General features: G+C 37.0%; 2 protein-coding genes and 1 long non-coding RNA gene across 3 annotated transcripts in view; 1 reads left to right on the forward strand and 2 right to left on the reverse strand.

Annotated features, from left to right (window-relative positions):
- lpcat1 (lysophosphatidylcholine acyltransferase 1) overlaps positions 1–16,660 on the reverse strand; it is a 36,368-nt gene extending 19,708 nt beyond the window's left edge. Inside the window, exons 1-2 of the mRNA XM_077196419.1 lie at positions 16,500–16,660; positions 16,268–16,388 (exon numbers count right to left, since the gene is read on the reverse strand). Coding sequence (XP_077052534.1) covers positions 16,268–16,387 — 120 coding nt within the window. The 5' untranslated portion in view covers position 16,388; positions 16,500–16,660. The remainder of the gene's footprint in view (positions 1–16,267; positions 16,389–16,499) is intronic.
- A 942-nt stretch (positions 16,661–17,602) lies between these two features.
- LOC143702639 (uncharacterized) lies at positions 17,603–18,858 on the reverse strand. Its single transcript, XR_013190482.1, has 2 exons — positions 18,755–18,858; positions 17,603–18,111 (listed from the first exon to the last, which is right to left on the reverse strand). It is a non-coding gene; the product is annotated as an uncharacterized LOC143702639 (long non-coding RNA).
- A 263-nt stretch (positions 18,859–19,121) lies between these two features.
- Positions 19,122–20,640, forward strand: ndufs6 (NADH:ubiquinone oxidoreductase subunit S6). The gene is made up of 4 exons (XM_077196691.1): positions 19,122–19,319; positions 19,544–19,597; positions 19,712–19,834; positions 20,471–20,640. Exons 1-4 carry the CDS (start codon positions 19,176–19,178, stop codon positions 20,537–20,539), a joined length of 390 nt encoding a protein of 129 aa, XP_077052806.1. The 5' UTR covers positions 19,122–19,175; the 3' UTR covers positions 20,540–20,640.
- Positions 20,641–24,209: the final 3,569 nt, after the last annotated feature.

Below are 24,209 nucleotides of genomic sequence, written 5' to 3' on the forward strand. Positions count from 1 at the left end.
TATGCTGTGCAAAACTTAGACATAGAGAGACTGGCCGGGAGAACATTAACATTTAGATTACTCAGCCCTAGTTAACTGACAGAAAGGACAATAGTTCCAAGCTCACATTCGACTCTAAGCAGAACCATCGAGATTTCAAAGAAAGATAGTTGATGTAATGGCTACATTAAGAGACCTAGGCCAAGTGTTTGAAATGCTTAAGAACAAAAGTATCAAGATTTTTGTTTCATGACTTTAAGAGATAAGCCTAGATTCCCTGCAGTTAATGATCTAAAGTTTACTTCAAACAAACCTGACTATAAAGAATGAAAAACCCTGGGGCTTAATTTAGAAATGCATGTATGATAGATTTGATGATAAATTCCATGGATTTGATCCAAAATTAAAAGTATCAAATCAATTCTGATGACTTTGTGATGCAATTGCAAATAAGTCACCAAACACATTGCACAAGAACAATATGATTCTGAATTTGGTCATATTCAAATTATGTGCCATGTCATGTAATTCAGAATATCTAGAATATTCTATTATATCTGTGAGTAATTTTAGGAGCTAGGAGATGGCATTTATGAGACATTAAACACACATCTCTGGAGAAAAGAAAAAACATTCTACAATATTAAAATAAATCATAAAAACATTGATTAAACCGTTTTATGAATTCATTTGATTAGTTTTTAATATTTTTTCTGTTCAATCACAACACACAGAATCCAGTAATATTAGGCTATATAGAATTTAGAAGAAAAAAAACATATTACTGTTAAAATTCTTAAAATTGTATAGATTTTATTGATTATTAGGGGTGTAAGAAAAAAACGATATTTTATTTTGCAATACTGTATCGATTTACGTGCAAAAATAGGATAGTAGAGAGCGCACGAGAGAGAGAGAGCACGAGAGGTACGGGAGTGAGAGAGTGCGCGTGAGGGAGAGAGAGTGCGCGTGGTAGTGATCCAATCTGACTTGTAATGCTGCCCGAATCATGAATCATGCACTGTTCCTTCGTTGGCCAGAGGAGAACTGAGTCTGGTTTCTCCCAAGTTTTTTTATTCTCCATTCTGTCACCTGATGGAGTTTTGGTTCCTTGCCACTGTTGCCTTGGCTTTTAGCTTGCTTAGTTGCGGACATTTAATATTCAATAATATTATTGATCTGCCTTACTTAAGGTGGACGTTGACGCAATTTTCTTTTAGAAACAAACTTTGTTATATTATTTTCATGTTATCACTGTGAAGCTGCTTTGCTACAATCTGTATTGTAAAAAGCGCTATATAAATAAAGGTGACTTGACTTGACTAGTGCTGCACGAATGCGCTATGGCCCTCTGCAATCAAATACGACTTTAAATGCATTGATATTGTTGTATGGGGTTAGATTTCGGTCACAATTCTGCACGCGCAAGATCACAATTTGATTAAGCAAAAGCGCATTTCTCACGCGCGTGAACTGAGCTTTGCGGAGAAATGTTCTTCTCGGAGATAATTAGAGCGAACCAAAATCAATTTTGCATTTAAAATAAGTATTTGGAAGTGTAAAGTTTCACTTTCTTGCTCCTCTCATAACAGCCCTGAGTGCTCTCTAAGCAGACGCAGATTTTTTTATTCATGATTAATAACTACTCTAAAATTAAGAAACCCCTAGAAAACAGTAAAAAACAACAACAAATAGATGTGTACATTTAAGATAGGCTACTTAATTTATTATTCCGATATCCAAATATGACACTAAATCACACAAAAAAAAGGACTTTTATTTGTGACGTGCTGTCTTTGCATTTGAACACTGCACGTTTTAAACAGGACATGCATTAGCTGAATAAACGTTAGCCAATACAAACATATTTATAGAAAATAGTTGACAATGAATAGACAGGAGTCTGCTTTCTGACATTTTGACAGAAAAAAACACAACCTAAAACAAAATTTAAACTTAGCCCGTCAATTTACAATTATCTTCTCTCTCTCTGCGCGCGGTCTGTGTTTGTGAGAGAGAGCTCACGCAGCACTGATACAACGGTACTTTTTAATCCATAAGTAACTAATACGCTAGTATTCATACAGAATAATTATGTAACATAATTAGGTACTTTAGTTATTATTAACACAATAACATAACACATCCAGACTACGTTTCTCAACACTGAGAATGAATAAATAAACGCTTGTTTCTCCAGACTCGTGCTTATCAGTAATCCACAAATTACAAAAGTTTCATAATCACTAAGCCATAGCAATTTTAATTTTATTTATATTTATTGTTCATTTAGATTTAAAATGCATACTTAAGCATTTTAGAATTTGCATGGCCGAATGATGTTTTCCTCTTATCTGAGTGACCATGAATGAAGGAGTATTTTAATCCATGCGATCACTCCCGTATGATCATCGAATCCAGATTAAGTTAACTAAAACCAATATTTCAACTTTCCACATCCACCCCAGCCCGTTTACCTTCAGGAGTCAGAAGTGCTGTGACTACTGTACTATCCTCGCTTATGAACTCAGTCAGACTGCGGGCCGCTGGAGTGGAAGAGGATCGAACGGGATTCTTTATTGCTGCCGATTTTCAGTCTCTTTTTAATGATAGGCCTTACGCATTTGTCAATCATCCCCGCTTGCTATTTGGGGAATGAACCCAGCGTTATGATTGGTCGAACTACGCTTCTTTTGTTGTTGCTTGATTTGAGGACTGCGCGTGCACAGAAGCGTCACCAGGTTTTTGCGTAGTTTAGAATGACAAATCGTACAACCGTACTTTGAGGTCAAAATGCATATCCGCTACGCAAAATGCGTACAGGTTGGCAGGTCTGCAAGACTCCCTGCATCACCAACTGTGGAAGAGGAAAAATACATTGTGGAAGATGTTTATGTTTATGTTGAATTTATTTAATGGCTTGAACACTTCAATTTAAGTTCAACTGTTTAATCAAATCATACTATTACTGTACATAATGGCATGTCCCAGTGTTTCCTACACCTCGAGTGGTAGTTCTGACTTGTTTCTGAACTGCAAGTTATGTAATTTATTATCGATCGTACTAAAAAATATACTGTATTTTCTTATGTACTATTTAGGATGGATAGTGTGCACATTGGGATGCAGGCTTGTTCCCATCACTGCAAAAAAAAAAATCTAATTATGCGAGTAATTATATAGTAGAAGTCTTGTGAGTCACACACCCAAGATTTTCACTTACAGTTATATCTGCATATATGTTTGCATTGTTACCAACGTCTTTCTTTTTTTTCTTCTTTCTTTTCCAGTGAGGGGAAAAAGCCTGCATCCCAATGTGCACACTATCCATCCTAAATAGTACATAAGAAAATACAGTGTATTGCGCGCACAGAATTGTGACCGAAATCTAACCCCATATTGTGGCGGGCCGCCACAAATAAATGAACGTATGGGAAACCCTGCATGCGCCCGCTCAGTGTGGTTGAAAACGAAAGTTTCCGTTATATGGTGCAAACAATGGAGCCTTTTTTTAAAGACAGATTGCACCTCAGATTGCACCTTATGTGTTATGCATTAGCCTAGATGTCACAGTCAGGGGCTATGTATTTTCTTTAACTGACAATTTACATTTGTTCCTCAATGTTTCCTTTAGGAATCGTGTTCGTGTTTTTGCAACAAAACGTGTTAGATGTACCCTGTGTACTAGGAATAGTGCAAGCATTTTTTTTTTATTGACATAGACAGATGTCTTTTCTTTTTACAGATTGCAGATAATGTGTATGTTATGTATTGTGACAGGGGCTATGTATTTTCTTTTATTATGGCCTACTTGAGCATATAAAAATTTGCTCACTAAGAACCTGTGAACCACAATCCAAAACTGGCAGTTTGATTTTCTGTGTACCTAATTGTTTACCTAAAATAAACTTGTTTGACTTTTATGCACATCATGTCTTTTTTTAAATAATACTTTTTCTAAAATTATAGTCTTATAGTCCTACTTTAAAAAAAATCCCAATATATCACCTTATGCACAGTATCGAAATATATATTGAATCGTGACCCATGTATCATGATACGCATCATATCGCCAGATTTTTGCCAATACTCAGCCCAATTGATTATACATGCTTTTGTATTTAATTCAAATTTAATTACAGTACAAATTGAACACTAAAACTGAGGAAAAGGTATTTCATAGGACTCAAATATAGTCTAGTATTTCAAAATGTGGATTTACAGTGCCTAGCATAAGTGAACACACCCATTTATGAACATTAAAAGAACATTTATTTATTTACGATACATTATTCATTCACAAAGAAAACTGGTGTCCTTAATTTAAAAAAATGAGGAAAAATCCAACATTTAAGGCATTAAGATCAATTTCCAAAAGATGATTTTTTATTCCTCTTTTTAGTCAACTTTGGCATGGGTGTATTCAATTAAGCTATCCACTGTAGAAAAAAAAAATGTGTGTACTAACATTTTATATATTCGAGACCACTGATTTCTACAAAGTTCAAAATAACACAAAATCCAATTATGCTTTTGCAATGCCAGAATTAAATGCGTATGGTGAGCCATTCATGACTGCACTAACATAAACATTAGCTCAGAGCACAAGGACATCACATGCCACGCTTATATAGGCAAATCAGGAAAACAAGATCACATTAGAAGGACATAAGAGGGAACAGGATTTGATGAAGAGATAATTGTAAACTGATGTTAGATGTTTCTCCCATGAGAAAGGGTTTTTTAAAAGCAGAAGAAAGAGAGATCATAGTATCTGATATGGATTGTACATGAAAGCTACTGTAACAGTTTTATCCTGCAAACTCTATTCAATGTTTCTGAATATCCTGTGTCTGTCACACACAACTTCAAGTTTACCTGGCTTTTCTCAACAATACACTGGCTACTGATACAATGCATCATCGGAGGAGCAAGATTAGGTTTGCATCAACATTTCTGATGACCTCTTGACCACAGATATCTCATGTTCCTATCAATGGTTTACATCTAAAGACCTCAGCTCACAATGATCAGCAGAAGGTTTTTGTGCTTAAACACTCTTTTTCTTTTGACGTTCATGTAACATTTGGGACAGAGACTCTAATGCTGTACATATAAAATTAATAATAGTAATAAAAATAAAATGAATTATTTTCACATACATTTATTTTGTTTCTCTAACCGAAACAAATCCAATAGACAGATATTATTGAAGCGTTAACACTGATTAACCAAAAAGTAGCTGTGCACTTTATATTCATGGTATATTTGACTCAAGCAGAAATATATTGTAAAAGCATGCAATAAGACAAATCAAAATAAACAACTGGAAAAAGTGTGAGAAACTACATTTTGTATAAACACATACACATAAGGGAAATTCATAAGTCTCAACCTGATACTAATATATATATATATATATTCACTATAGACACAATATTTACACAATAAAAGACCCCAGGAGCAAGGTCTTGCTAAGCTTAAAAAAAATCTGGGTTCATTCTGGAGTATATTTATCATGTTGTTTGCTTTAATTTAAAAATAAACATGCAAAATAAAAAAGATACTTAATTCCAAAATTAAAAAATGCTTCAACCAACTATTAGATCTGAGAACACATAATACAATTTAGAGGGCTAAATCAGCATGTTAAGAACCAATCTTGTTGAAGCTTATAAAATATATATGGACAAAAACCATGTTGATTGCAGCTGAAAGCTACGAATTTCTCTTTTTTTTTTTTTTTTTTGTCAGACTGTCGCAAGAACTATTGACAAAGCAGAAGACAGGAACGAGCTCACATTAAGACCCGGAATGGTTAATGAATATTTAATCTGCCTGAGAGTATGTGCTTCCAATTTCCAAGAAAAATCGACTGCGACACGAAAAGCGTGAGTTTCTTGACCACTGCTCCATTTTTTGAGCCTAGAATAAGTTTATTTCTGTGTGTCTCTCATTAAAAAACAACTAATTTGTAAAATGACACCAATGTTTTTGAATTTACTAGCAGTTAGTTATGACACAAAGGGCTAAGGTTGTCATTGTGAGATCAGAGCATCTCTCTGAGAGCGGTGATTAAAAGTGGATGGGCTCACGCGACGCCTCCATTAGGAGGAGATGAACTGTGTGGCTGGTTTAGTGTTTATTTATTTATCTAGAGCTGCTGTCAACATTTGCAGTCTGCCCTGACAGAAAGATTAAACTGAGCTAGAGGCTGGGGCAATGGCTCTCTTGGGAAACGGAGGGAGCGGCAGAGAGCTAGAAGGAGCTAGCTTAAAACTTAGTATAAGTGAAAGACTACATACAAAAGCACTTATTCCCAATGGGATTTAAAAATAAATTAAAAAAATTAAAAAACACATTTACTTTTCGAACAGAAGAAAGAGCTAAACTAATTTGCTGAGAACAAGAATTATAACCCGGTCTCGACCTTCCCCAACCCACTGTATAATGTCCCAGGAGTGAGAGGCGCAGCCGTGATCCCAGCCTATAGGGTCCTGTTAACAGCCTCCCCCTCATGTCTACTCTCCATCTGCTTCAGCCTAAGGGAGGACGAGGGGGATGTGCTGGTTAAGAAGCCCATTTCCATCCTAACCTGCATCTGATGCTTTTAGCAGCGCTGTAAAAGAGCAGGCGGACGATGCTTATCTCTTTGAGAAGGGTTAAGAGCTACTTAGAGTCACAACCTAGCCCATGCAAGAGCCTAACCTCAAGGTTGTTAAGGTGTTATGAGTAGTTGCTATGGCTTTCTCAGGGTATTCAAGGTGGTTGCTTACTGGTCCGGGTAAAAAAAAACACCCTTAAGGCCCTGGTATACTCACGGCAAAGTTCTTTTTTGTTCTTCGCTTGGGGGTAAAAAGAAGTTGAAAATACCTGAGCAGCGGTATACTGCTAGCCAACATTCCGACGCCACCCAAGCTGCTGAGAGCGGCGTTTAGATGAATATATTAATATACAAATTAAACACGACAAAATAAACACACGACGTGGATATGTTTGCACGAGCTCAACAATTCAGCTCTCCCGTCAAGTCACATTGCAATCACATGAAGCCACATGCTAAAATATATAATAAATAGATAGGACTACATTTTTTTGTAAATGTTAAAAAAACGTTTACTAACAATCAGTTCGGGTCAGTAAGAATTTTACATGTTTTGTCTGCATTCATTTGATCAGAAATACAGTAAAATAGTAATATTGTGAAATATTGTTACAATTTAAAATAACTTTTCTATTTGAATATATTTTAAAATGTAATTTATTCCTGTAATGGTAAAATAAAATTCCAGTGTCACATGATCTTTCAGAAAAAAATTCTAATTTTGCTGAATGCTGATTTGGTGCTCAAGAAACATTTCTTATTATTTTTATCATCATCAATGTTGAAAACAGTTGTGCATCTTAATGTTTCTGCTTAATGATTCTTTGATTAATAGAAAGTTCAAAACAGCAGCATTTATTTGAAATAAAAATCTTTTGCAACATTGCAATGTCTTTATTGCCTCTTGAATAATTTAGTGCATCCTTGCTGAATAAAAGTCTTAATTTCCTAAAAACATTTACTGATCTTTCGGACATAATACATAATGTTTATTTTAACTTTATTTGCTCCATATTTGTCATTATTATTCTGGTGGAATGAATGCAGAGAACAAATTAATTTTGAGAGAAGCATGGCCATATTAATTGAGACTTTTTTTCAAGGTATGCTCAAACCTGATCAACCACATTCATGTCAGACTTCACTTGTCAGACTATTATGTAATATAGGTAGGGACTAAGCACTGTATGAGCTTGTGGCCCTTTCAAAACTCAATTGACTTCCAGATGATCATTTAACTAAGCCAGAACCCAAATCTGCTTTGTAAACTATCACATTAAAAGAGTGTGTGGAGACAAGACAGCAGGAAGCTGTTGGGTCTGTCTTGGTCAATTCCACTGTTTGCCATGCAATCTCATCTCAATCATGCATGTTAACAAGGAAAATGACTCTTGTAAATCATAGATCATCAACTAAGATCAGTTCTTGCTGTGAGCACTTCACAGCCACCTACGGTTGAGGAGATCCTACAACTCTGGCTTACTCCACATTCCTTTCAGATCACCATCAATTGTTATCTCTAACAACAGGGATAGACCGATATGAACATTTTGGCCGATAAATCGCTAACCGACAATTCTTTATATTTGAAAGCCGATAACCGATATATTGGCCGATAAATCTAGATCCAAATTGTTATATAATTTTTGAGAGCCCTGATTACAAAAACAAAAGTCTCACCATTAAAAGCCATGTCCCAAGCACTTCAATATGAATCAAACAAAAAGCACAGTAGCCTAGTTTGAACCAGTTTAAGTGCACTACTATGGCCAACTTCCCTTACCAAATAAAATTCTAATCATATTTCAAACAATTCAAAACCATCAGCAGAACAGTGCGCATCCAAAGTGTTTCAGCTGAAAGAAATAATCCATTATTTTCTCGGCTTTAAGATATCAGACAAATCTTCTTATCGGACCGATAACATTAAAAATTAACATATATCGGCCAATACCGATATGGTGGCCGACATACCATGCATTCCTATCTAACAACTGGTGTATCCAAAATGGTCAATGTTTATGATAATGTCTTGATTTATATCTTTTATTTTGATCATACATTCATTAATGATTTATTGTTAACCGTTTATGATTATTCTATTTCATTTTATCAATGTAATAATATTGTTTGAGGATATGACTCTTATTCAAATGTCCTGCAAATCTTCCTATTTGAAAAGATATAGGCCTATTTTGACACTCATGTTGTTAGATATTGGACGCCTTACAAGTACTGCATAAGTGACTATATTCTCGGAATTTGTGCACAACGTAAGATTTGATATTTGAAATTTGCAAGCTTCGCTTTCTTTTGTTTCAGAAGGTGTTAAAACCACACCTCCTGCATCTATTTCGGTCTCTCTTGCAAGTCGCAATGGTCACAACGACCTATCATGACCCTTTAGCATGAAGACATATATTACTGACACAATGGATAATTCAGTTTGACCTTTCTTATCAGACCAACAACAGATTGTTAAGTGAGATGTAAGTTTTTCCGACACTTACAGATATCTTCTGCTTCTTCATCTCTTCTACCTCTCCTTTCATTCTGCAAAGATCTTACTTAATTTGTCCTTTCTCTATACTCTTATCTCCACAATCTTCATATGTTAGGTACAATACTTTGGATTTTATTATAAACTATTTACTTAATACATTTGTTATTCCTTATTCAAATTTGATCTTTGATATAATCATTGCTTGTCTGCCTGGATCCCACTGTACCACAACATAAGCTCTACGCTCAGTGCAGGAAACACACTAAGACTTACAATGCCTACAGACACCGTAAAATGACGAGTTACAGAGAATCTGAGGAATTCTGCTTGTCTTGACCGTAGTTGCTCAAAGACACATTACGTAACTGTAAAAAAGCACTAAAGGAACACTTGTTGTGACACGTGCATGAAGCAATGCCATAAAAAAAAATAAAAAAGAAACCGAGTGAGCAAGAGTGGGTTTCCGTGATGGAGTATTCATGCAAATGTTTTTCCAAGCCTGCTCGTGATCTTTCAATTGGTCTTCATTGATTTTACCAGCTTGCCACTTGACTGTCAGCAAGGCCCATAACATTTTAATGCCAATAGCTCTCTAGAACAGATGTCTGAAGAAATTTCCTCTCATTTACAAAAGCCGCCAAAGAAAAAGGTATCACCTACTTTCACCGATTTCCAATATGGCACGTAGATTCAATTAAAGCTATAAATACATGTTGTGCTTTTTCATAGAGTTTCTAACCCTAAGGCGTATTAAAAAGATCTTTCATAATACCACAAAGCTCCATTTATCTTTGAGTGATGCATATGGAAATCAGGTGAATCATCACTGCTTATTTTGGATCCTTCAAACTGCTGTTTTTTTTAAGAATGTTATATTAGAAAATAACGGTGGACTAATGGAACCAAAAAAAAGAGAGATAGATCATACACTGGACTATTTCCTAGTAACCAATTATCTGGCCTCATCAGATTTATGAAATGTGACCGTACTTGTCCCCTTTCAAAGGGTCTCGCCAGTTTGCAGTCAGTTGTGAAGGATTTTATTGAGTCAAAATTCCATAGGAAATAAATAAGGGTCAATTTGACCCCCTTTATGCATTCTTGGGGTAGTGATAAAAAAATAACTTCAAGAAATATACAAAATATATTGATGAGGGTGGGAAACAAGTTGTTTTAAAGAATTCATGATCATTGATCAAATTTTTTTTTTTTTAAATCACAGCATGCCAGGTCAATTTGACCCCTAGGCAAAAAAAGTTCAAAAAAAGGCCTGGTTGAGCTACTGCTGTGTCAAAGAGACACTTTTTTCAACCCCTTTTCCAAAATGTATTTGTTTGACCTTCCTAAGGCTGACGAACTTAGAGTGGTTACAATTTATTTTAAACACTGTTCCTGAACTTTATAACCCTAACGTTTATCTGTGCTGCACATTTTTTGGAGGACAGCTTCCAGAACCTAAGAGAGTAATGCAGGCTATGCACAAAAGCTTCTCGTAAAATGGGCAGTTAAAATTTTGTCGGCACAATCTGTTGTTTGTGGATCACATCTTTTAAGTATGTCTTATTACTTGTAGTTGCATTTTCTATTAAAGGGATAGTTCACCCAAAAATGAAAATTCTGTCAGTATTTACTCACCCTCATGTTGTTCCTCACAATTCTGACTTTATAACACGCAATTGCGACTTTATAACTCACAATTCTGACTTTATAACACGCAATTGCTAGCCTGGGTTTCCCCATACTGCCTTACCGCAGCGCGATTCAATTCACGTTGAAAGGCAGTCTGGATACCATGGCCAGATTTTTCGCCTCATTTAGGGAACCAATCACAGAACGGGGAGGGAGCAGCTAGACGATGACGACATCTATGCGACACACGGAAACAGTTTGTTTATATCGATTTAACATGGCTGAAGACGCGAAGCTACTCTTTGATGCAGCCTTAGAACAATGTCTAAGTAGTTTAGAATGCAAGTTCATTTTGAAAAAAGAACAGCTTTCGGCGTTAAACCATTTCTTAAACAAGAATGATGTTTTTGCCCTGCTACCAACAGGCTTTGGAAAAAGTCTGATATATCAACTAGCCCCGTTAGTGGCTAAGGCAATGGGGCTTCGCGAGACCCCAGTCGTCATAGTTGTTTCGCCATTAATCGCCTTAATGGATGACCAGGTACAGGAGGCTGTTAAGCTTGGAATTTCTGCCACTCACCTGAGTCCTGATAAAGAAAATGCGATTAAAAATGGTCGATACCAACTTCTGTTCGGCAGTCCCGAGGCCTGGATGAGCGCAAAGTGGCAAGACATGTTAGCCACGGAGTTCTATAGAACCAACCTGATAGGCATCGTTGTAGATGAAGTCCATTTAACATATAAATGGTAAGTGGTATTTATTAATATCTTATTGTCATTATGTCTGTAGACTTCTTCCTTGTCTAATTTCTGTCGCTCTACATACGTCATCTGGTATAATCGAAACGACTGGTTATGAGCTACGTACAGGCATATTTGATAGACATTCTTAGCACCCAATAAACTGCGACGGGCATTCTGAAACCACGCCTCAAATACGAGAAATTGCGCATGTGGTTCCCAGACCCAATTCTCAACAAGATTGGGTCTGGCGTTAGCCAGACTACGCAATTGCGTCTTTATATCACGCAATTCTAACTTTATATCTCACAATTCTGATTTTATAACACGCAATTGCGACTTTATATCACGCAATTCTGACTTTATATCTCGCAATTCTGAGAAATAAAGTCAGAATTGTGACATAAAAAGTCGCAATTACCTTTTTTTATTTTTCATTCTGTGGCGGAAACAAGCTTCCATACCATACTCATCGCCTCAGTGTTCTTCTGAAAGTTGCCTAGTTCTGCTTACCACAGTTCTCTACACTCACTCATTCTCTCCTGATCCTCCTCAATATCCTCATCAGACACTTGAAGGGCCCGTTTCTTTTTTTTCACGCTATTTCTCTGCACATTCCTTGCGTTTCTTCTCCATCTCTGACTATTTTGACAGATACACACTGCACGCGCACTCAGAGCCCGAAGGGAGAGGAGTTTAAAGATGTGATTGGACCAGCCCAGTGCCAATCAAGAAAAGAACCAATGGGCCGCTGATCTATGTGTTTCATGGGCCGGTCTGTAAAAAAAAAAAAACTACGAAGACTTTTTTTGTCCAATGCATTACACCGGCACAAAGATCCCAGCGCCGCCAATTAAGCAAAACTAAACGAATGGGCCGACGATGTACGAGTATTATGGGCCGTTTAGACAAAAAAAAAAAAATTATATTTGTTTTAAAGAATGATCTGTATCGGCCCAAAAAGCACGTCGGCCCACCGGGCAAATGCCCGGTATGCCCGATGGCCAGTCCAGCCCTGATTGCTGATGGAGTTAACGAGTGCGTGTTTTGTGTATATATATTAATGAGAAGGGTGAGCCTGCTTATTCTGCATAATCAAGCCGGTTCGCAGGTCGAGAGGGGATTTTTCACTGTAGAAATCTCAAATGTCATGATTTGCCAATGCAAGAGAGTACCGGCACCTTTCTTTTCCACTTCAAGCACTGTACAAAGCAGTGGTGTCATGCCTATTCAAAGTGCACATGCCCCCTCAGATTTTTCCTCACTGATAATTTTTTTTCACAACTTTATTCCTATTATGCTCCATAATTACCATAGCCTATAACGACTCAAATGTATTCTTCTGGATGTGTAATAAATCGGTCAGCATTAGCCCACCCCTTTTTCCTAATAGGGTGTCTGTATCAAATCTAGACCGCGTAGCGCGTGTAAATATATACACTTTGTTTGTTAGGATTTGCCAGCATACAGAATTCAGCAGCACTGAACAAAAAGTCAGTTTTGAGCAGTGAGGGGAGTCTATCTTAAATGCTTCTGATTGGCCATTGCGTTCAAGAAATCAACACATATGTCTGTGATTGGCTACATCGCTCAACGCTGCAAACATGTTATAAATAGAAACTCTGGCCTGTAAATCGTTTCTATTTTGTTTTAGTTGTTCTTATTGCTTTTCTGCAACAGATGAATAAAAATGTATTAGTTTTTATGTTTTATTCATAGATATTTCTAGTTTGCGGGAGTCCCGCGAATTGTTTTATTCTGCCTCAACCCGCACACACAGAGTGAGTGCATTACTGCCCGCGCTCCCTCTTATGACGTCATCACCCAGTTACTGTAAAAAACATGCTACCTTTGAAGAAACCCCAATAAATGTTATTTTAACGCATTTTAAGACAAAAATGTTTATATATATTGAGCAATTTAATTTACACATTAATTGGTTGTGGTAGTTAACCTGCAATTTACACGTTAAATTTTAAAACATTAAGCTTGCGAATTAAAAATATGCCCTAATGGAAACACGTCAATTTTCCCTTGCGCATGCGTCGTGACGCTCTCGTGAACTCACGTCAGAGGCCCACACAGAAGAAAATGAATAGATGAATAAAGTTGTTATTTTTGTGTTTCCTTTTTTTTGCACACAAAAGTATTCTCGTCGCTTGATAAACTTAAGGTTGAGCCACTGTAGTCACTTGGACTATTTTAACGATGTCTTTTCTACCTTTTCTGGACCGACAGATGCAATTACCTAGCAGCCTATGAAGGAGTGAGCCAGCTCTCAGATTTTATCCAAAATATCATAATTTGTGTTCCGAAGATGAACGAAAGTATTACGGGGTTGGAACTTGGAACAACATGAGGGTGAGTAATTACTGACAGAATTTTCATTTTTGGGTGAACTAACCCTTTAAACTACCCAAAAGTAAAAAAAAAAAAAAAAAAACTTACTAAAAACACAAAACATCACAAACCCTATAATCACTCAGAATTGGATGGATACAAATCCCATAATCATGCTTCAGGATATTCATACATTTAGCTACAACAAATTAAAACAAACTTATTCCCTTTTCAAGCCCAGCAAAGGGCAAAAGCCTTTGAAGTTTGAACATATCAATAAAATATGAGAATATTAATATTATTAATATTATCAAGGTGCAGAGGAATAATTAATTTTAGCATTTACATTTATTCATTTAGCAGACGCTTTTATCCAAAGCATTCACCCTGTCTCATGGCATGTCCAGATCCACAACAAAACACTAAGCAACTACAAAAAAAAAAATGCTTAAAGGGTAACTAAACCCCTGGTCAAAGCCTGACTCCACCCACTGGCAATATTTGAAAAATGCTGGAAAAGTGGGCCAGCGGAGATAGAGGGGACCAACCGAGGGCGGGGCTGAGCGGGGGGGGCGTGCACCTGAGACCCGCAGAGACGGATTAATTGACAGCTGCTGTCAGACTCTGAGGGGGCTTTCACACTGGCAGTTTAGTTCGGAACGGGGGACGGTTCGCATGAAAATTCGCTAATGTGAACGCTGTCATGTGGACCCAGGTGCGCACTGGGCAACCGAACCAGAGACTGCCTGGAGGAGGTTGTCTGAGTTCGGTTGCTCCCGAACCGTGCTGCGGTTCGCGTGTATGTGAAAGCAACACGGACTCGGGTAAGCACTCGTTCAGGAATAAAAGTATCCTGCACGTGCATTCTAGCCGATTATGATGTATTTAGTTAAATAAAAAACATGTAAGTGATGATAGTGTTGATGATTTACCTTGGATACGTGCAAGAGTGAGTCTGCAGTGTATTCGCGCATAGTGAGTGCAATCACAGGGCAACAAATAAATGGAAATGGAAATCTCCTTTTGCAAGCAGCGGAAAGACAGCTTATGCGACACACACACACACACACAGTAAACCTGTGTTGTTTACTCAGCTATGCATAATAGCACTAAATTAATAAAAAACACAATATAGGCTATTGACCCGCATAGTGTTTTCTGTCATGCGCCCTGCACGTTTGCAATGACGTAAGATGCACACAAACGTTGTTGTAGGGAGATACCCATAGCTATGAAATATGACAAGACCAGAGTGTTAAGTCCAGTTAATTCATTAATTCATCCTGATCGTTTTCAATACTCGCAATTCCAACTCCTGACTCGCTCGCTACTGTGGTTTTGACGAAACTAGATGTTTTTTATACTGCCAAGGGCATGGTAGCTCGTGAGCTGGAACCTGCTTACGTCACCACCCCTTACGTCACAAACCACCGCAACCACCAATAGGAAAATTCAACTGCAGTAGCCACCGTTCAACCTGAAAAGGGCAGCACTCAGACGTTTTTACACCATATATGGTAGAATTAAAACACTTTATACCCAAATGTCAAAAAAGTTACTCAAATCAATGAACAGCACTAATAAAGCCCCATTCTTACAGATCATTAACTAAAAAAAGTTGGTTTAGGGTTTAGTTACCCTTTAAGGAGAAATAATTTTTCAGTGCCACTGTGCATCTAATACGAATTGATTTTATCCATCTAAGTTTCCATAAATTTTGTGAAATAAGTTCAATGAACAAAGAGTCATTTCTAGCTGAAGGAATGCAAAGGTGGTATTTACTATGGAAATGTCCTTGACTTTTCCATGAATCATCCCAGCCTAAAAATCACACTTTTGAAATTGCCTGATATTTCCAGGTTCTCTAGGACAATGGTGACAGGAAATAAATAACGCTTTTCATGAAAGTGATATCGGAATACAATGGAAAAAGATATTCTGCACTACGGGCATATTTGGCTTGTTAAGTCAAGTTAAAAAAGAAAGTCTTGAAATAACGACAAGCTTAGTAACAGAAAAACCTTTAGCTATCTGTAAATCTGTATTTCAAACAAGGTACACCCGGATTATTTTCGGTTCACTTCAATGTAGACCCCATGTAGATCAGCACTTTTGAATCAAACAATAATAGCTATAGATTTCACAACTATAAAGAACAAACAGACATTCAACTGTATCCTAAGAAATGACGCAAGTAAAACAACAACGAATTCTGACATTTAACCTGCAGAGTATCTACACCTGCTTAAAGATGTTAAACAGTCTGTCGATTTGGGGACACTCAGGAAGATTTTCTTCATGTTTGGCAGATGACGCACGACGAGCCTAAACAGATCATATCCAGCGTGCCGTAACGTGAAAATAGCAACCATAACTTCTGCTAACGTTAAACGTTTCACTCTCTCTCCAGCGGATGTATTCAGTGAGGAGGACAATTTTAAATCGTGGTTTATAGTTTACAGTTACTTTACCTTGAGTTTCTGCAGAGGAGTAAACCTCAACTCGTGTACGAAAGGATTTTTGAAGTGTGCAGAAACGCCCGAGTCTCCTCCGTCCACCGCCGTGTGTAGTTTTCTGTGAGGGATCCTCATGCTGAAAGAGTAAACATGTATCTATAAAAATAATAATAAAAGGAAAAGCAAATGCGTCCGCGCGGTGCTGCTCTTATATACTAAATAACTTTTTTGATTTTCCTGGTCTTACGTGCGCTTCAAGTCGATTTTAAACAACCAGCGTTCGGCTTCTCTTAGACGCTGTCAACTCCTGTAATTTACTGAGCGAGCAGCATCATGCTCGTTTTAATGGTGCGCATGCGTGATAGACGCAAGTTCTGACATCATCCAAACACTGGATTTTTCGAACGAAATGGACTGGAGGTTGTTACCGGTCTACTCACCCTTGTTTTTGGTATTAATTTGTCTTTTTTTACTTTACAGTAGGGCTACCGCTTAAAACAAGCAAACAAATAAAAACAACAAGGAACTTTCGGTGCTTTTCATAACAGTTTAGTTCCAGCTCTATTGCCTAGAGAATAATTTACATGCACGTGTTTAACCCGTTGGGATCTTGTAAACATAACAATTTTCCATAATCGGCCACAGCTGAGGGGTGTTGAGAATGGGGATCATTACTGCATTCAGAGCTCAAACAAGAATCATATTTTTTAACTCAGTCTACATATAATTTGAAGCTTAACAGTTGTCCTTTCTTATGTGTCATGTTTTCAAACTAGTTTCCATTCATGCTTCTCCATTGAAGGCGTTTTATATAAAATTCTGAGAATAAACGTGCGCATGTTATAACTTATTATATAGGCTGCAATAAGTAAAGACATAATAATAAAAGTCTTTAGGTTAGGGAGAAACATTTGAATCAAATCGCGTGCAGCCTCAGAAATGTAGCATCGCCCCCTGCTGTACAAATAAATTCCTGCTAACTGGGATAATATATTTCATCCTCAGTTTGCAGTTATGAAAAACCAGGAAATATCAAAAGATCTTTCATTTTTATTATTATTAATATTCTGGACCTGGAAAAGTCAAGCATGTTTTTCTAGTTATACACTTTGACATTTCAACAGCCAAATATTCCTTAAAACTTGCTTGCCAGACCAAACCAGTTTACAAATAGCTGTGCATGATTCAAGTCTGAATTTGAATTATTTTTAATTAGCAACCTGTATAATATTCAGTGGGTTTGCATGCATATTTACGGTCTGGATCTGCTTTAGGCAACTGCTACTCTCCTGAACATATATGAAAATATAAGGAGAAAAAAAAGTGAATAATTCTCAAAACCTTTGAATCTTTCCAGATGTGGATGCCAATATTTATTAGAAACTCTATGATCTTTACATGCTCAAATACATCATTCAACACAAGTGATTCTCAAGTCTTCATTTGAGAAACAACCAGTGGCATGAAAACACACATTGAGGTCTTAATTCACCCCTGCCGCTGCTTGTGTCTGGGGTGGGATCTGCAAAAAACAAACAACCTTCCACGGCGGCGAACGAAAAAGCAGTCTTTACAGCGTCTTTTAAGAGCTGTTTTTGTCTTCATGCCAGCAGATGGTTGAACACACAGGAGCTGCTGGCATTGTCCAAGCAGGGGTGAGAGAAAAGCTGTGTGTGGCTTGCACACTGGGTTGAAGAATCTCCTAAATCGCATTGTTGCAACTGTGATGGTGGAGATACATCTCTGTGCACCTACTGCAGGTAAGGAGCAGGAAGCAGCACATCTGGCAACTTGGGACATCTGCCGAGTCAAGGAACCAACAAGACAAGAGAGCAACAGAGGTGCCATGGTGTCAACACCTAGTGAAACAGAAAATACAACATTTAGGTGTGTGACCCTGACTTGATTTCCAGATTTTAAACTCAATTTCTGTCCAGAAATTCTGCCAAAATTACCATATTTTGCATCATATATTACAAACAGTAGGCCTACATATTTTTAAGTACTGCCTGAACATAGTGGTAGCGTTTCTTTTCTTATTTGAACCCATACACAGTATTGAATTATGGTCTGAGAACAAAGACAGGAAATGAGTGACTGTCATATATTTGACAGAAGAAAAAGAAATTGAAATGTAAAGAACATTCAAGTAAGTTGTCGTCTCTGATTAATTTGGTATTTTGAAAACAAATAGCTAGATTAACTTACAACTGGCATTTATTTTCATTCTGTCCTTTTAGTTCGTATTCAGAGCTGCATGCTACAATTTAATACGGACTTTTTGATTAAATTCCACACATATGAATTTACTGAGAGTATTGTGTAGAGGGCGTCATTACAACAAAGTTGCAATAAAAAATAGACTGAGCACTTAATGGACCGCTAACTAGCTTGTTAGGCTGAACTCTCTCTCTCTCTCTCTTCAACGGCATATAAAAATGTGTTGATTTCAATACAATGATTACAGTCAGACATACAAACAAAAACATAAGCATTGCGTACCTGTCTGAATATACCAATTGAAACGTGTATTAATCTATTTATTCCTTAATGCATCGATGTGAAGGTAGCATGCTTCAGGCGTGCGGAAACTGTATAGTGTACATGTTCCTGTGACGTAATGACTTTCAGGAAAGTCATAACGCACGCATGCGCACAGTACCCTTATTGGAACCTGGACTAAAAATTGTGAAATAAAGGTTTTGTTATAATGTTGTTTTGTTATTTAAAAATAACGAGTGGATTTTCTAAATAAATTTCTATTATTTATTGTAAAGGGTTGTAAATTGTTTAAATGCTCAAATCAAAGAAATATAAATTAATTCAGTTGTTTTCGACCAGCAGGGGCCAGCAGTGAATCATGAAGAGTTTTCATACACACAGCAAAGCAAAGGCTGCTGGGTAATAATCACAGGCGGCAAACATGGCAGCCACCCTTCCACGGTTTTTGTCCTTCGGTAAAAACACGAAGCCTCTGCTCAATTGCATGAGGTTATCTGTAGTTCCAGTCCAGCAATACAGTGTACCGGTTTCTAATTATGGAGAAAAAGTAACTCACACGGGACAGGTGAGGCACAGTTTCACAGTCTTTAAAGGATTCAATGTACGTCTTGTTTATAGTATTAGTATTTGTTGTGAGAATTAACTCTCAGATCTTGCTGTTAATAATTGGTTGTGCAGTAAGTTAGTTTGTGCATTTAATGGCAATTGAATGATGAAGGATACTGCTGCCTCTTGTCAGTGTATTGATGGTACTGGAGTGACTCCTTTTGCTGCTTGTTTTTGCTGCAGCTCTATGACGAAAATGACGTGAGAAGAGCTAGATTCATCGGTAGACTAAAAGAGGTAAATATAACTATTTACAGACCCTCTTAACAATTTCCATTCTGTACTAATCTACTCTAAAGTAAAATATTGCCTTAGTTTGTTCATTCATGCATTTTTTAATCTCTGGTGCAGGTGAATGAGAACTTTGCAATCAACTTGGTTGCAGAAGAACCAGTGTCAAACATAGAGTCAAGAGTGGTGTCCTGTGATGGAGGCGGAGGGGCTCTCGGCCACCCCAGAGTTTACATCAACTTGGTAAATATGTATTTTGAATGAGAAGGTTACCTTATAAAAAAAAGCAGCAAATAAATAAAAAAAAAATTGAATTTTTCCCTTTGAATTGTACTCCCAGGAAACATCTCACACAAAACCAGTCACATGGGTCATTTTGAGATTTATACATCAAACATATGAAAACTGATTAAATAAGCTTTCCATTGATGTATGGTTCGTTAGGATAGGGCTTTTTTCTTCGCAGAGATACAACTATTTGAATATCTGGAATCTGAGGATGCAAATAAATCTAAACATTGAGAAAATCGCCTTTAAGGTTGTTCACTTATTTTTGTGATTGTGCTGCGTTCACTAAATACAAAAATACATTTGTATATATTTACGGTTGGACATACAAAATATCTTCATGGACGTGATATTTACTTAATATCCTATTTATTTTTGGCATAAAAGAAAAATCGATAATTTTGACCCATACAATGTACTGCTGGCTATTGCCACAAATATACCTGTGCGACTTATGACTGGTTTTGTTATCCAGGGTCACATATTCAGTTGAACTAATTGAATGCTTAGAGATTAAAACTAAGTCTGTCTTCATGCTGCATGTAACATTTATTATTGTATCATGCATTAATTAATTCAACCGTTTCACAGGACAAGGAGACTAAAGTCGGCACTTGTGGATACTGTGGACTGCAGTTTAAGCAGAAGCATCATCACTGAAGAACAGTCTTTTGTTTGTGTGGGCTAAACATTATTCACATTTAAAGATATCATATTCCCTTCTCTGTAAAATAAAATATTAGTATAATATAACTACAGAAGCTGCAGCATTTCATTGCCTCTTATTTACATTTTTTGGTGTCTTTTTCTCCTTTCCAAGCTTGCGTCTCAAGGTCGCCAAATCATGCACATGATTTATTCCAGCATTCACGGACAGAGGGCGCACATGGTCTTTGCAAAATGCTATCATCACTTAAAGGGGTAGTTCACCCAAAAAATGCTGTCATCATTTACTCACCCTTGTGTTGTTCCAAACCTGAATGAGTTTCTTTCTTCTGTTGAACACAAAAGAAGATATTTTGAAGAATGTTGGTAACCAGAGAGTTGACGGTAGCTATATATATTTTTTTCTTACTATGGAAGTCATTGGCTTCCATCAACCATCTGGTTACCAACATTCTTCAAAATACATTATTTTGTGTTGATTTTTGGTTGAACTATCCCTTTAAAAGAATTAGAATGTAAATGTAATCTCAGCACTTTCTAGTCAAATGTTTTCAGTGTATTTTGGGTCTTATCTTTCTATTATATCTAGTTTTGATGTCACTACCGGGTTCAGCTTACCTCAGTGATAATTTAAATTCAATCATATTTATTCATATCTGTAAGTTATGTTTTCCGTTTGAGTGAGTAATTCTATTAAAAGTTCCTTTGCGGTTTGGTTCACTGAGTTCAGACAGCATATGTGCAATACCATGAATGTAATACGAATGTAATACAAATGTGCCCTAAATGATCTGACAGGTCTCGTGCATAATCAAATAGCCTTCTGTCTTTTAGCACTGAAATAAGACCCGTCAGCTTCCAGTTCACAAACAAAAATTGACATTTTCCTGCTCCGACAGACTCTGTAGGGTAGATGGTGTTTATTTTACTCTCAGCGTTATTTCTGAAGCACATAGGGCTGCATTAACAATAGGGCTAGACGTGGATTAAAGGGATAGTTCACCCAAAAATGAAAATTCTGTCATTAATTACCCTCATGTCGTTTCAAACCTGAAGGAACTCAAATTAAGATATTTTTGATGAAATTCGATGGCTCAGGGGGGTCTCCATAGACAGCTATTTAATTAACTCTTTGAAGGCCCAGAAAGGCAGGAAACACATCGTTAAAATAGTCCATGTGACTATAGTGGTTAACCTAAATTTTATGAAACGACGAGAGTACTTTTTGTGTGCCAAAAAACCCCAAAATAACGACTTTATTCAACAACTTCTTCTCTTCCGTATCAGTCTCCGTGGTGACGCGTGTGTGTGTGGTGATGACGCAGGAGCTGGCGTTCTGACATATGACCCGGAAACGCAGGGCTGTGTTTACAAGCAGAGGAAGTCTCGTGATTTGTGTTTATGTGGAGTGAACATTAAAGACTCTGGTGAACCTAGCTGAAATCAGATTGAATAGCTCCCATGCAAACTGAATTGTTGAGGTAAACTGTTCACAACGGAAATTACACTCTTTTTAATACACACGCCGCCACTACAATCGAAATGACCTTGTAGTTACTAAAGCTGTAAAAATATGACATTGTGGTGTTTATTGATAATGTTGCTATTATAGGGTATATGTCCAACGTCGCATGACCAAATTGGAACCCTGGTCTCATTGCATCCGCTTGTCAGAGAAAGTGTTAACAGCTCACAATGAACTGACACAATATCTACTATGGACTTTTAAGGTAATCAGCTAACCTACCTAGATCACTTTGTTATTGGCGTTTTATTCTATTTAAATATCTAAACGTTAGTGTGAAAAATAAATATTTTTTAGATAGGCATAGGCCTATCAATCTGCATATGCGAGGGACATATCCTCATATTTACTCGCTCCTTTTAAACTATCTTGAGTAAAACAGCTTATTTGTTCAGGAAGCACACAAAAGACCTGGACCGGAAGCGATCTGTTGGACAGAATGCGGAAGTTAATTTGCCATAACCCCTATTAGCCTTACATTAAATATTGGGTAATATAAAAGTAAACAAATTACTTTTATAGAGGTTGTTTTATAGTGCTTAAGTTCTTCATTAATGTACAATAATGTTTATTATCAGTATTAGTAGTATTATTGTTGTTTTTATAGAAACCAATAGGAGCTATTTTTTCCTGTCATGATTTTAGTTAAACAGTGCAGAATTTTTTTTTTTTTTTTTACTTTTCAGGACAATGCTTTTTCCATTCTTTCTAGTTCAGTTCTAATTAACTTTAAATGCAAAATATGAATAAAAAAAAAAATGAAGAGCCTTGCAATTTTAATTATTTTTAAACACATTTGCAGTATACTAAGAAAATCTATTATTATTTGTTTCTGTCCTTTATTTATTCCAATTCATACAGCAAAAGCAAAACATAAATGGGGAAACCTGTGGGAATAATTCATTAAACGCATGAATAATTAATATTTTAAAAAATCATATCTTTAACACAAAGAGATATAATGTATTGTATCTATCTAAAATATAAAAATCTTTCATATTTTAGATAGAGATACAATACATTGTACCTCTTTGTGTTAAAGATATGATTTTTTTTAAAAATCTTAATTATTCATGCAGTATGAAAACATTGTGGCACCAAAGACAGGCTACTATGAAAGGGCCCCCTATGGGTTTGCTACAGCCCCAGGGCCCTGTGTGTTCTTAATGCGGGCCTGGCAGGACGACATGAAAAGAAGCAAAGGGTGAAATAACGGAGCAACCTGCATCTTTAAGCATTGGTGAGCTGCGTTCCTCTCTCGTTCCTGCTAAATTTGGAGAATGTCAAGGGGGGTATAGTCTGATAAGAAACACTAGTGCGGAACAATACATGTTTGAGGAAGATCATATATATATTTCATCAAGAGTATTCTCTGCCGGCACGGCCATGCCAAATTGGCCTTGTGGCAGTGTGGAGGAAGCCCGGTCTCTAGTGGTGCATGCACTGGAACTGAGTTTTCCGGCTGGAGACCCCTCAGGTTGAGAGAAAGGCAGCCATGCTGCTATAATTGGGGCTAGCGACAGAAGGCAGGAGACAGCGTGATGCCAATTAACCCTCATCTGCGCTCTGTCCTGTCCAATATGTGTGATAGGTAAGGGGAAGGCTTCATTGTTAAGGGCTATGTTTTTTTTTTCTTTATCAGGAGGCATCTAAATTGCAGGTGGTTGGCTAGTTTAAACATTGCTTTGAGCAAAATCTTGGGGTGAAACTGAGCATATGAATTGTGCTGCAAATGAAAGTGCTCTTTATTATTCATGAAGCTAAAATGGAGCCAGCAGAGATACAGCAGGATGTTGCAGGATCGCAGAAAATGCCATCTTTCAAGATTTAAATTGTTCTGCCCTGTGGGCGGTAGGTGTATGTATATGACATTTCAATATGATCACCATTTCTTTCCACAGTAACGGAACTGTTCTTTTATTCCATTTAAATCCAAATTCCACCCTTGATACAAATCTTGCATTCTTTGATCAGATCTTTTCATTTGATCTCAATTGTAATTCAGGCATGAAACGAAAGTTCCCTATATGCATATCCAAGTGAAACGGCTTCTCAAACAAGAAAAAATGTAGGGCAGGACTTTATTTTGTCCACCAGGGGTTGATATTGTTGGATCATTGTGGGTTTGCTATTGCTGTG

Source organism: Siphateles boraxobius, unplaced genomic scaffold (genome assembly GCF_051911475.1).
Source record: "Siphateles boraxobius isolate OS27281-9 unplaced genomic scaffold, OSU_SipBor_1 35, whole genome shotgun sequence".
Taxonomy (NCBI): Eukaryota; Metazoa; Chordata; class Actinopteri; order Cypriniformes; family Leuciscidae; genus Siphateles; species Siphateles boraxobius.